A 14,066-nucleotide genomic window follows, 5' to 3' on the forward strand; every position below is an offset into this window, starting at 1 on the left:
GTCATATAGTATGAAAACGTTCACTGCCTCTCTTGGCCGCGCGCCCCCACAATTCTCTGATCCAGAAAAAGGCCTAACGAAATTCCAGCAGTTAAGCAGGCAATGAGAGGACTTGAACCCGGGTCAAAGTAAGAGCGGAGATTTGGGAAAGTCGCACCTTCATGTTCCCCACAGTTTGGCAATTTCGAACCGGGGTCTCACTCTGCGGAGGAAGGCCGGGCTCTGCCCTCGCCCAGTCTCGGGCGGAACCCGCAGGGCAGGGGGTCTGACCCGCAGTGCTCCCGGGCAGGGCGCAGCGGCCCCGAGCGCGCACAGTGAGCGCGGAAGCCCGCGGCGGGGCCACGGGACGCCGGCCGAGCGCAGCCACCACGGGGCCCCGCAGGGAGGCGCGCCGCCGCGCCGGCTGTCTCGCTCCGCAGCCCGAGTGAGCGCCGCCGCTCCTGCGCCTCGGAAGGGCAGCGGGCCCCGCCGCCGGCCCCACCCGATGGCGAGGCTGCGGGACTGCCTGCTCCGCCTGACGGTCACGATCCGGTCCCTGCTCTTCTGGTCCCTGGTCTACTGCTACTGCGGGCTCTGCGCCTCCATCTACCTGCTCAAACTTTTGTGGAGCATCGGCAAGGGACCCGCTCAGACCTTCCGGAGGGTCGCCCGGGAACACCCTCCCGCGTGTTTGAACGACCCCTCTTTGGGTACCCACTGCTACGTGCGGATCAAGGTGAAGGCCGGCGCGGCCCGGCGGTATCGGGAGGGAACGTGACCGCCGCGAGAGCAGAGCGCGCGGGGCTGCTCCTTCCATGACGCCCAGCGTCCCTTAGGGTTCCTGGGTCTCGCCAGAGCGCGCGGCGGAGACAGGGAAGATACCAAGGGGAAGCAAGCGGGGCGAGGTGTGGCGGGACTGGGGTCGGGCGCGCGCGCGCGCGCGCGTGTGTGTGCGTGTGTGTGTGTGTGTGTGTGTGTGTGTGTGAGTGTGAGGTGGGGGGGAGGGAGTGAGAGGGAGAGAGAGAGGAACTGAGAATAGGTTATGTGGAGGGTCTCTCATCAGGGTCCTATATATATTACTGTCCCTTCCTGCTCCACCACAGCAACCCAGAATAATTCTGCTCCCTGTAAGGGAAAGCTGTCTCGTGTCACCTTTTTGCCCTTTAGAACTCAGATCAGCTGTAGGGGATTGTTCCTAGGCGCCCTACTGTCTCATGAGGCTGTCTTTGTCCAAATTTTAGAGATTGAAAGAGTAAATAGAGTAAGTCATTGGAAATAGGACTTTTATTCAGAGTAGCGGAATGGAGCGTTCGCAGATGACCTAACCAGTGAGAAACAATAAACAAATGGTATATGTTTGTGGGCAAGAAAGCAGACTTATGAAGTCAGAGACCAAAGGAGTGGAATAAAAAGCAAATGTCAACCATGCATTCAGACTGGAACTGTTCATGCTTGTCCCAAGCCTCCTGGCAGCCCCTGGATATTCCATTTCCTGAGGCTCCAGGTGGTGAAGAGATACAGCTTTTCATGATGCACCCTGCAGTCTGACTTACAAGACTTTCAAAACTAGCTTCACATGAGGGGATATTTATGTCACCAAGTGGAGGATTCCTAATAGGAGCTAGAGTGTCCAGCAGCTAGAGTTCAAAAGACCACGGGCACATTTTTCTTACCCTTATTCAGCCTGGGGTTGATATGAGAATAAAAGGAATTAATATATGGGGGGAAAAACTTTAAAAGACAACAAATAAACAAAAACTTAGAACAGCGCCTAGTACATGGTAAGTGCAATAAAGTATTTGTTCACTAAATCCAATCAAGTGGCCAAGATTCATCACCAATAACAGAAGTTACTGAACTTCTAGAAAGGCATTTTGCAATTGAGGGTAAAGTCAGGTTTGTTATCTGAGGAAGAAAAGCAGTGAGAAAGAATCATCTGGAATTCCTCATAATGCTTTTCCCCTGACTCTGGCCACCCTAAAGAGTTGCCCCAGAGACAGAACCACGGAGTGGAAAAGAACATTGTCCTGCAAGGTAGAAGAAAATGGGGTTCTGCTCACAGCCCTGCTCCCAACCACCTTTATGACCCATGTTCACATCTTTGAACTTCGGTTTCCTAACCTGTCAAAATGCTGGGGTTGAATTAATTGACCTTTTAAGATTTCTTCACATCTGAAAACCCCTTTGCTTGGGTTACCTGATATAACACCTAGTCTCGGCTCAGCTTTTGGTTCTTGGTTTCTTTCTTCACTTCTTTCTGAGTTTTTGTTTTCTTTTCTTGCTTTTTTCTCCATTTTCCTCTTTTCAGCTTGCCTTATATTTGCTGTATTCCTGTCTCACCCCTATGCTTTTCATTTTCCTTGGGCAGTCTTGTCTCCCGCATGCAGAGAAAAGTCTTGAGCACTCAGAGCATCCTGCTGTTAGAAATACATTGACATGACATGAGGAGCAGGAGGCAAGGGGAACGGTACATACAACTCTCAACTTAAAATAATAATGTGGGAAGGAGAGAACTAAAAATAAGGAAAGGAGGTGTGAATTATATAACTGATGGCACAGCTCTTGACGGGCAAGCTGAGAAAAGTACATGACTAGGAGGTAAACACGGCAGGAATATAAATTCAGATCAGAATTATTTACATGTCCTGCAGAATTTGAATGAGATGGAATGTGACACATCAGTAAGATGAAAGTCACAAATTGTGACACTGTTCCAGAAGCTTATAACATACAAATTGACCTTGTAAGGAGAACAAGACGGGAAGAGGGAAGGTACTACAAAGAGCAATGTTTAGAAAAGTAAATCTAATTTGCCCTATTAATAAATCATGGGACTTTTTTCCTTTTTGAAATTCAATAATATTTATTTTACTTCTTGATATTAAAAATAATGCAAGTTTTTTCTTTAATGAAATGGAAATACTAAATGCACTTTGACAATCAACACAAGATATCACTAAAATTCCATGCCCTCTATTTTCTACTGCAGGATTCGGGGTTAAGATTTCATTATGTTGCTACTGGTGAAAGAGGCAAACCACTTATGCTGCTGCTTCATGGATTTCCAGAATTCTGGTAAACTTGCCAACCAACTTTTTCTTGTGCATTAAGGACTTGTCTTATCACAGTGTCATTGTCTTGTTATGACTTTTCATGGACCTTACTCTATGCCCACTTACCCAGTTATCCTTCCCTATGGTTTTCCTTGTATTCTAAAGGAACGTGCATGGTGCTAGTCTTTTTTTTTTTTTTTAAGAACTAAAAGAAGTATGGTTTAGTGTTTCAAATTTCTGAACTAGCTACAAAAGAGTTTTTATAGTATTTGCTGCCAGCAAAATACAACATTGGGTAGGAAAAGGAGATTTAAAAGAAACCAAAGGCATAGAGTGCCTGTTTATCTGGAAGCTTCCGGTGAAGCCTGGGGTTAAGAGGAAGGTGGAGAGAGAGGAGAGGGCTCTTGGAAATTGAGAATGAACTATTTCCCAGCATGGAGCAAAAGGCTCATATGAATGCAGGACAAATGAAAGACCTGAATATTTCACATTAGGAAAAAACCTATAACCAAAAATACATAGTTGTTAGTTACCTAGGAGAAAATGTTCTGTTCTCTTTTGAACCTGAGTACAGATGAAAACAACATATAATTAAACTTTTAAAAAATGGATATCTTGGGGTGCCTGGGTGGCTCAGTCGCTTAAGCGTCTGACTCTTGGTTTCAGCTCAGGTCCTGATCTCACAGTTTGTAGGTTTCAGCCCTGTATCAGGCTCTGCGTTGACAGTGTGGAGTCGGCTTCGGATTCTCTCTCTCTCTCTCTCTCTCTCTCTGTCCTCTTCTTTCTCTCTCACAAAAATAAATAAATAAACTTTTTTTTTTTTTTTTAATGAATATCTTCCTGTGGGGGCGCCTGGGTGGCTCAGTCAGTTGGGTGTCTGACTTTGGTTCAGGTCATGATCTCGTGGTTCATGAGTTAGAGCCTGCTGACAGCTCAGAGCCTGGAGCTTGCTTTGGATTCTGTGTCTCCCTCTCTCTCTCGCTCTCTGCCCTTCCCCCACTCACGCTCAGTCTCTTTCTCTCTCTCAAAAATAAATAAAAACATTTTTAAAAATTTACAAAAATAAATATCTTTTTAACCAATGCTACATATGGTGGTAAAAGAAAACGGGATTTTTGATAACACAGAGCTATGATTTTGAGACAGTTCACAAACCATAAAAAAATGGATGAAAAATCATCATATTCTCTGAGCTGACGGAAAGGCAGAATATATGGTATCTTTTTAAAGGTCTGGGACAATGCCCTGTCCCCAGATTTCTCCCTTATTATCACTCTTAACACCTAGAATTTCACCATTACATATTCTGCACCTCCTTCGCAGTTTTAAAGACTTTGTGTTATCCAAAGTCCTGATTAAAAATGTACCTGGTTCTGAAAGAGGTCTGACCCTAATACACTTCAGTTAACATTTTATCAGTGAAAGAGAGTTTATAAATAAATACATTGAGAATGCCAGCACACTAGGAAGTATTAGGCATTGAAGAAAAGAATGGGGGATGGCAAGACCCCATTTACCTCATCATTTTTCCAGAGCAAAAAGGCTATAGATGTCTTTTTCTGAGATATTCCCTTCATGAAGATTTTCCTCCCCTTGGATTTGCCTACATGAATAAACATAAGTCGTTTTCATGTTAAACTTTTATCTGTTCTTCCATCTGGAGACAACTTAATTAGGTGGTAAACAACCCAGTGCAATTTAAGCATATGTATGTGGACTCGTTTAGTGGAGTGCTTGATATGATTGGCTCACAGTAAGATGTAAGTCTGAAGCCTTAGTCAAATCTGCATAAAGTAACATGGGCAGTGAATTCTGGCTTAATCACTTACTTGCTGCAGGATCCTGCACGATCATCTGCAATAATCTAGCAGAGCTGTTGTGAAGATAAAGAAAGGCAAAATACGCAGAAGGCCTTTTACATAGCCCCAGAGAATATTCTGTAAATGTTTCCTTTTCTTCCTTCATTCCCATTCACTCAATGTGGAGATCCATGTGCCAGCACTAATGTCCTCCATGCATTTATTAATAAAGTCCCTTTTACTGATAAAGTATTAACTAAAGGGCTTTGAGATCATACCTCTTTGAGAGCTAGCTGCATTTTCAATCAGGACTTTGGATGATACAAAATCCTTAATATATTTTTTAATGTTTATTTATTTTTGAGAGAGAGAGAGTGTGAGTGGGGGAGGGGCAGAGAGAGAGGGAGACACAGAATATGGAACAGGCTCCAGGCTCTGAGCTGTGAGCACAGAGCCCAATGTGGGGCTCAAACTCGTGAACCAACAAGATCATGACCTAAGCCAAAGCCAGATGCTTAACCAACTGAGCCACGCAGGTGCCATCCCTTTTTATTTTTTAATATTTTTTTTTCAAAATCTTTAAAATTTTAAAGGAGGTGAAGAATATGTGATAGTGGAATTCTAGGTTTAAGAGTGATAGTAAAATAATGGAATATTACTTGGCGATCAAAATGAATGAAATCTTGCCATTTGCAACGATGTGGATGGAGCTAGAGTGTATTATGCTAAGTGAAATAAGTCAGGGAAAGATGAATATCATGATTTCACTAATACATGGAATTTCGGAAGCACAACAGATGAACATAAAGGAAGGGAAGGGAAAATAAGATTTAAAAAAGAGAGGGAGACAAACCATAACAGACTCTTAAATACAGAGAACTGAGGGTTGCTGGAGGGGTGCGGGGGAGGATGGGCTAAATAGGTGATGGGCATTGAGTAGGGCACATGTTGGGATGAGCATTGGGTGTTATAAGTAAGTGATGAATCACTAAATTCTACTTCTGAAATCATTATTACACTATATGTTAACTAACTTGGATTTAATTTAAAAAAAAAGTGATAGTAATGAAGAAATTTGGGGACAGGCCATTGTCCCAGACCTGTAAAAAGATAATTTCCTGATTCTGGCGATGATGATGATGATGATGATGATGATGATGATGATGATAGTTAACATTTACTGACCATTTATTGTGTGCCAGGCACTCTTCTAAGTGTTTTGTGTAGATCATCTCATTTAAACCTAAGGCACACCTTGTTTTTGAACTTCAGAGCTAACCTCTGCTGCTTGTTCTTGGTATATAGGAATGATAATTACCTGATAATATACACTGATTTTCATCTTTCAAATTTCACACTTTATAGAAACATTCAAGAGGGTGTTAAAAAGTTAGCTAACAATGTTAGAACACCTCACCTTAACATTTTGGATCATCATTCTAAATAAAATTCATGATCTGTTGGGGTAGGGGTTGATATTTAACTTTTTAGAGAGAAAGATTTAAAAGCTATTCTGTCTCTTCACCCCACACCAACCCCAGTAATTGTCCATGTTCTTTATTCTCCTGGAACTTTACTTCTTACATGTGGAACAGTCAACTATTCCTACATAAAATAAAAATAAACCTACAGCCTCCTGAACCATTTGGTAATTGTTTCAAAGAGCAATTAGCACAGACTCTTAAATACAGAGAAATGAGGGTTGCTGGAGGGGTGGGGGGGGGGGGTTGGGCTAAATAGCAAATAGCAGTGATATGCTTTCAATTTAGGACAGTAGATGCATTCTGTCATATTTTAAGAATGATACTTTTTTGTACATATTTCAGAGCATTATCCCATTATTTATTCTTGATAAGAGTTCTTTTGCAAAAGAGAAATGCCTGGTGGTTCTTGTACATGTCCTCTAATCTTCAGTGAGTGGGACAGCCTAGGAGAGGCCTGGCACTGGCCCCTGGACACCAGTCCCATTTGCTCCAGGAAAGTCAAGTTTTGGATGTGTTACTCCAGGAGATTTAAAAACAACAACAATGAACTCCTGATAACTTGGTTACTCAAATAGAGCATATTGAATTTACTGAGCTTTGCCCAGCTGTTAATCTGAAAGCTACCCATTTGTTCAGGGAAAGTCCTAAAGCAACTACAAGGACATTGCTGGAAATCAGACACCTCGGTTTGACTACATCATACCCTAAACCAAGACCTCTATGTTGAGTCTTACTTTGTCTTTCCTTCCAATCAAATTACCACTATTACCTATTAGGAATCTAGTCAATTCCATTCAGGTACTCCATTCAGGAAAAAGGCAGATTCAGAGTTTAAGACAAAGCTGTTTTGATTAAGCCACTTCAAGTCTCTCTCTCTTGGCTTTCCCTTCTCTTTTTCCCAAAGCCCCTTCTCTGGCATTTTCATCTTTTTTTTTTTTTTTAAGTTTATTTATTTGAGAGAGACAGAGACAGTGCTAGTCAGGGAGGGGCAGGAAGAGAGAGTGAAAATCCCAAGCAAGCTCCAAGCTGCCAGTGCAGAGTCTGATGCAGGGCTCAAACCCACAAAACTGTGTGATCATGACCTGAGACAAAACCAAGAGTTGGACACTTAACTGACTGAGCCACCCAGACACCCCGTCTGTATCTTCTTTAAAAGCCCAAAACAGCAAAACAAAAAACTTTGACATTTCAAGCCAATGTAAATTTACATTATAAGTGTAAATAGGGATGCCTGGGTGGCTCAATTGGTTAAGTGTCCAACTCTTGATCTCAGCTCAGGTCATGATCCCCCACTTGGCAGCTTGGAGCTTGCTTGGGATTTTCTCTCTCTCTTCCTGCCCCTCCCTGACTAGCACTGTCTCTGTCTCTCTCAAATAAATAAACTTAAAAAAAAAAATGAAATGCCAGAGAAGGGGCTTTGGGAAAAAGAGAAGGGAAAGCCAAGAGAGAGAGACTTGAAGTGGCTTAATCAAAACAGCTTTGTCCTAAACTCTGAATCTGCCTTTTTTCTGAATGGAGTACTGAATGGAATTGACTAGATTCCTAATAGGTAATAGTGGTAATTTGATTGGAAGGAAAGACAAAGTAAGACTCAACATAGAGGTCTTGGTTTAGGGTATGATGTAGTCAAACCAAGGTGTCTGATTTCCAGTTCTGGGTTTGAGCCCCACATCGGGCTCTGTGCTGACAGCATGGATCCTGCTTGGGATTCTCTCTCTCCCTCTTTCTCTGTCCCTCCCCAACTTGCTCTTTCTCGCTTTCTTAAAATAAATAAACTTAAAATAATTTTTAAAATAAGTGTAAATATTATTCCTCTGTTAATGAAGTTTTGCCTAAATACACATAAAATTATAAGCTTATCTGTAGATCGAGTAGATCAGAATATTTGATACTGTGAAAACAAAATAATCCTAAATTGGCAATGTGTGTCAGAATGATTTTAAACAGAAAAGCACTATACAAATGCAATATATTATCTGTATTTATCATTATTACCTAAGAATAGCTATTGAGAATTAGTGACATTTAATATCAGATGTTACATGGAAACAATAAAAATTCTGGGTGTTCTTTCTTAAAAGCCGAAGGAAACATCAAACAGATACATCTATGAGACTTTTAGCTAAATTATCCCAAAATAAAATTGTCAGAAGATGTTTTTTCTCCCACTCTCTCTCCACCTCAATTTGCATTGCTTTTAAAAATATTTGGAGCTGATGCAGGCAGTTTCTTTGATTTGTCTTCATCACCAGCTGTATGGAATACATTCGTCATTACTCAAGTGCTGGGACAAGGGAGGGCTCTTCGTACACACAGCTGAGCAGAGGCTGATGACTGTGGCCTTTTTTCTGTTGTGAAGGGGAAAAGGATATTTTACATCTGAATGTGACTAGCCTGGTAAACCAGGAGCCCTCTTATGTCAAGAGTAATCACTAGGAAAGAGGTTGCCTTTTCAAAAGTGTCTTCTGCTATAACCTAAAGGCCCTAGAAAAAAAATGCGGATGAAAATAGCTAGCTTTGGTTATTTGTAATATTTTTAGGAGTTACTGATTTTGTAGTATGTTTCATTTCTGTGTCGGGGGGTCGTTTTTGTTTTATATCATATGAATGAAATGCCATCAGTCTATCACTGGGGTGATTTCTTTTTCAGTTTAAAGTGTGAATCAAATATGCTTTATTTATGAATTCTGGGAAGATAACATTTTTTTTAACTTGCCATTTATTAAGATAGCAGCTGCCCTATTTCTTTTTTTAAATAAGTGTATTTATTTATTTTGAGAGAGAGAGAAAGAGAGCGAGCGAGCAGGAGAGGGGCAGAGAGAGAGAAATAGAGAATCCCAAGCAGGCTCCACACTGTCAGCACAGACCGGGATGTGGGGCTTGAACTCATGAACTGTGAGATCATGACCTGAGCCGAAACCAAGAGTCAGAGGCTTAACTGACTGAGCCACACAGGTGGCCCACCAGCTGCCCTATTTCTTAGAAATGTTTAAGGTATTGTTTGGTTCTGCTCATGGATAACAGCAATAGTTGAATTATTTGTAAGGCAGTTTAAATTAAGAGAATGAAATACACAGGTATTATGTTTGCAAAATCTCTAATGAAATTTTAAATGCAAAATATTGCAGTATTCTACACATTACTTTGAGTCAAGTTTCTGCCTTGAAATCTCTAATTAAATAAATTTTGGGGGGTGTCTGGGTGGCTTAGTTAAGTGTTCAACAGTGGTCTCATGGTTAATGAGTTCGAGCCCCGCATCAGGCTTTCTGCTGTCAGCGTGGAGCCTGCTTTGGATCCTCTGTCCCGCACACACCCACCCCCCGCCCCCGCTTGTGTTCTCTTTCTCAAAAATAAATATTTAAAAAAATTATTTTTTTTAATGTTTATTTTTGAGAGAGTGTGTGAGCAGGGGAGGCGCAGAGAGAGAGAGAGAATCTGAAGCAGGTTTGGCACTGTCAGCTCAAAGCCTAATGTGGGGCTTGAACCCACGAACTTTGAGATCGTGACTTGAGCCAAAGTCAGATGCTCAACTGACTGAGCCACCCAGGTGCCCCAACTAATTAAATGAATTCTAAATGAAGACACAGATACTTATTCAAACAATGCACATTTTCATGGACACTGAATAGAAATTTCCCAGCAGGAGCTTGGGAACTTTAGTTGTCATTGTCTCACGGTTCAAGCTTTATTGAACAACTGGTATTTCTAGCGCTGTCGGGGCTTTCATTCGTTAGTTGTTTCACTTATTCAACACATCTTTACTGAGCGCCTACACTAAATATTCTGAGAGCTGAGGGAGCTCCCAATTGAGTGGAAGCACCAGACACCCCCGGTTCATTATAACACACAGGCCCAGTATGCTGAAAAGTGTATGTACAAGTGGGATAGTGTGAAGGGGCACCCTACCCACCTGTAAAGGTGGGGGGCCTGGGAAGTCTCCTGGAAGTGGACATGCTCAGCGTAAGGAGTGCAGTGAAGGGGAAGAGCAAGGATTGTGAGGAGGAGGGGAATGGTGGAGAAGGATGATGTTTCAGACAAAGGAAATCAGGTGAACAAAGTCAAAAGCAAAACGCAACACCGCGTTTATTCACTGCAAGTGCCTTAGCAGTAAGGGCAGTGTACCGTGGACTCAGGCCAGACTACCAGGGTTTGAATCCTGGCTCTGCTATTTGTTAATTCTGTGACCTTTGGGAAGACAGTTAACCTCTCTGTGTTTATGTTTCTTTAGCTCTAACGTGGTAATACCTACTTCATAGTTTCGCTTTGAAGATCAACATCACTATATGTGAAACACTTAGAATTGTGCCTGGCATGTAGTAAGAATGATATAAATGCGAGCTCTTTTTGTTAGCTGGCAAACGACAAAGACTATAAAGTAACCAGGCTGGAAGATTGGGCAGTAGTCAAACCTTACAGGTTTTTGTCTGCCGAAATGACGAGCTTGGGCTGCATGTTATGAGTATGGGTATACCTTGTTTTATAGTGCTTCACAGCTACCATGGTTTTTACAAATTGAAGGTTTGTGGCAACCCTGTGTCGTGCAAGTCTGTTAGAGTCACTTTTCCAAAAGAATTTTTTCACTTTGTGTCTCTGTATCACATTTTGGTAATTCTTGCAATATTTCAAACTTTTTCATTGTTATAATCATATTTGTTATGGTGTTCGGTGATCAGTGACCTCTGATGTTACTACTGTGATTGTCTTGGAAGAGCTACAAACCACACCCACATGAGATGGTGAACTTGATGATACATGTGGTATGTGTTCTGGCTACTTTACCAGTAAGCCACTCCCCCATCTTCCTCCCTCTCCTTGGGTCTCTCTTTCCTGAGACACAACAATATTGAAATGAGGCCAATTAACAACCCTACAAAGGCCTCTAAGTGTTCAAGTGAAGGGAAGAGTGGCACATCTCTCACTTTAAATCAAAAGCCAGAAATGATTAAGCTTAGTGAGGAAGGCATGTCATGAGCCAAAACAGGCCAAAAGGTAGGCCTCTTGTGCCAGTTAGCCAAGCTGTGAATACTATGAAAAAGTTCTTGAAATTAAAAGTGCTACTCCGGTGAGCACACAAATGATAAGAAAGCCAAACAGCCTTGTTTTCGGTACGGAGAAAGTTGTAGTGGTCTGGATGGAAGATCAAACCAGCCACAGCATTCCCTTCATTCAAAGCCTAATTCAAAGCAAGGCCCCAATTCTCTTCAATTCCTTGAAGAGTGAGAGAAGTGAGGAAGCTGCAGAAGAAAAGTTTGAAGCTAGCAGAGTTTGGTTCATGAGGTTTAAGGAAAAAAGTCATTTCCGTAACAAAAAAGTCCAAGGTAAAGCAGCAAGTGCTGATGTAGAAGCTGCAGCAAGTTATTGAGAAGATTCAGCTCAGATAATTCATGAATGTGGCTACAATAAACAATAGGTTTTCTATGCAGCAGGTAGCCTTCTATTGGTAGAAGATGCCATCTAGGACTTTCTTAGCTAGAGAGAAAAGTCAATGCCTGGCTTCAAAGCTTCAAAGGATAGGCTGACTCTCTTGTTTCTAATATAGCTGGTGACTTAAGAAGTTTAAACCAATGCCCATTGATGATTCTGAAAATCCTAAGACCCTTAAGAATTGTAAATCCACTCTGTTTTCTATAAATGGAACAACAAAGTCTGGATAACAGCACATCTGTTTACAACACAGTTTACTGAATATTTTAAACCCACTGTTGAGACCTATTGCTCAGAAAAAAAGGATTTCTTTCAAAATATTACTACTCATTGACAATGCACCAGGAGTCACCCAGGAGTTCTGATGGAGATGTACAACCAGATTAATGTTGTTTGTATGTCTGTTAACACAATATCCATTGTGCTTCCCATGGATCAGGAAGTTACTTAGACTTTGAAGTCTTATTATTTAAGAAATACATTTCATATGGCTATAGTTGCCATAGATAGTGATTCCTCTGATGGGTCTGGGCAAAGTCCATTGAAAACCTTCTGGAATAGTCCCATTCTAGATGCCATTAAAAACATTCATGATTCATGGGAAGAGGTCAAAATGTCAACATGAGCAGGAGTGGAAGAAATTGATTCCCACCCTCATGGATGACTTGGAGGGGCTCAGGACTTCAATGGAGGAAGTAACAGGTGTGGTGGAAACAGCAAGAGAACTAGAATGGGAAGTGGAGCCTGAACATGTGACTGAATGGCTGAAATCTAATGATAAAACTTTCATGGATGAGAAGTTTCTTCTTATGGATGAGCATAGGCAGTGGTTTCTTGAGATGGAATCTACTCCTGGTGAAGATGCTGTGAAGATTGTTGAAATGACAATAGAGGATTTAGAATATCACATCAACTTAGTTGATAAAGCAGAGGCAGGGTTTGAGAAGACTGACTCCAATTTCGAAAGAAGTTCTACTGTGTATAAAATGCTATCAAACCATCCCATGCTACAGGGTAATCATTTGTGAAAGGAAGAGTCAATTGATATGTCAAATGTCATTGCTGTCTTTTTGTAAGAAATTGCCACAGCCACCCGAGCCTTCAGCAACCACCACCCTGATCAGTCAGCAGCCATCGATATTGAGGTAAGACCCTCCAGCAAAAAGATCACAACTCACTGAAAATTGAGATGATGGGTAGCACATTTTTAGCAATAACGTATTTTTTCTTTTTCTTTTTGTTTAATTTTTATAACATTTTTAATTTTAATTCCAGTGTAGTTAACACACTGTGTTAGTTTCAGGTGTACAATATAGTGATTCAACAGTTCTACACAAGCAATTCTTTTATTCTTTTTTTAATGTTTATTTATTTTTAATAGAGACAGAGAGAAGGGGAGGGGCAGAGAGAGAAGGAGAGAGAGAGAGAGAGAGAGAGAGAGAGAGAGAGAGAGAGAGAGAGAGAGAATCCCCAGCAGGCTCCAAGCTGTCAGTGCAGAGCCCAACACGGGGCTTGATCCCACAAACCATGAGATCATGACCAGAGTCGAAGTCAGATGCTAAACTGGCTGAGCCACCCAGGTGACCCACAAACAATACTTTTTAAATTAAGGTATATACATTGTTTCTTAGGCATAATGCTATTGCACACTTAACAGACTACAATGTAAACATAACTTTTATATGCACTGGGAAACCAAAAATTCATTTAACTTACTTTATTGTGATATTTTGCTTTATTGTAGTGGTCTGGAACCAAACCCACAATATGTCTGATATATACATGTAATAGGGATTCAAGAAAAGATGTTAAACAGGGAAATTACATGGCAGAGTTTGTTTTTACAACCTCCCTCTGGTTTTGTAGAAGATAGAGCTAAGGGGAATGAAATACAGGTAGATCAATCGATAGGTTGCTGCATTAATGGAAGCCTGAATTAAGGTAATGATAGTAGGGATGGATGGGAAAAGTGATTAAATAAATATTTAAAAGGTTAAATCTGCAGAACTTTATTGATTGGTAATGAGATAATCCCTAAAGAGGGAAGAGTTGGGCCTCAGTTACAAAGACATAAAAAAAATCAATTGAAAATTTTAAGTAGGGCTAATGAGAAAAATAATATCATATGTGTTGACAAATGAGTATCTTTAAGGAAACAAACTGCTTTATTTGTTACAGCCCAGAGACACAATTAATAGCATTGCTATGACCTCACTAAGAAACACACTTTTTATTATTTTAACATTTTCAAATGTGTCTTAATTGGTAATGCTTTTGTAGATTTTCACAAATCATAGATATTCTAATAACAGATCATAGATTCTGTA

General features: G+C 41.1%; 1 protein-coding gene across 1 annotated transcript in view; it reads left to right on the forward strand.

Moving 5' to 3' along the window:
* The first annotated feature begins 370 nt into the window (after positions 1-370).
* Positions 371-14,066, forward strand: part of EPHX4 (epoxide hydrolase 4) — a 41,942-nt gene continuing 28,246 nt past the window's right edge. The window contains exons 1-2 of the mRNA XM_027058618.2: positions 371-715; positions 2,969-3,054. Coding sequence (XP_026914419.1) covers positions 485-715; positions 2,969-3,054 — 317 coding nt within the window. The 5' untranslated portion in view covers positions 371-484. The remainder of the gene's footprint in view (positions 716-2,968; positions 3,055-14,066) is intronic.

Source organism: Acinonyx jubatus, chromosome C1, assembly GCF_027475565.1.
Source record: "Acinonyx jubatus isolate Ajub_Pintada_27869175 chromosome C1, VMU_Ajub_asm_v1.0, whole genome shotgun sequence".
NCBI lineage: Eukaryota > Metazoa > Chordata > Mammalia > Carnivora > Felidae > Acinonyx > Acinonyx jubatus.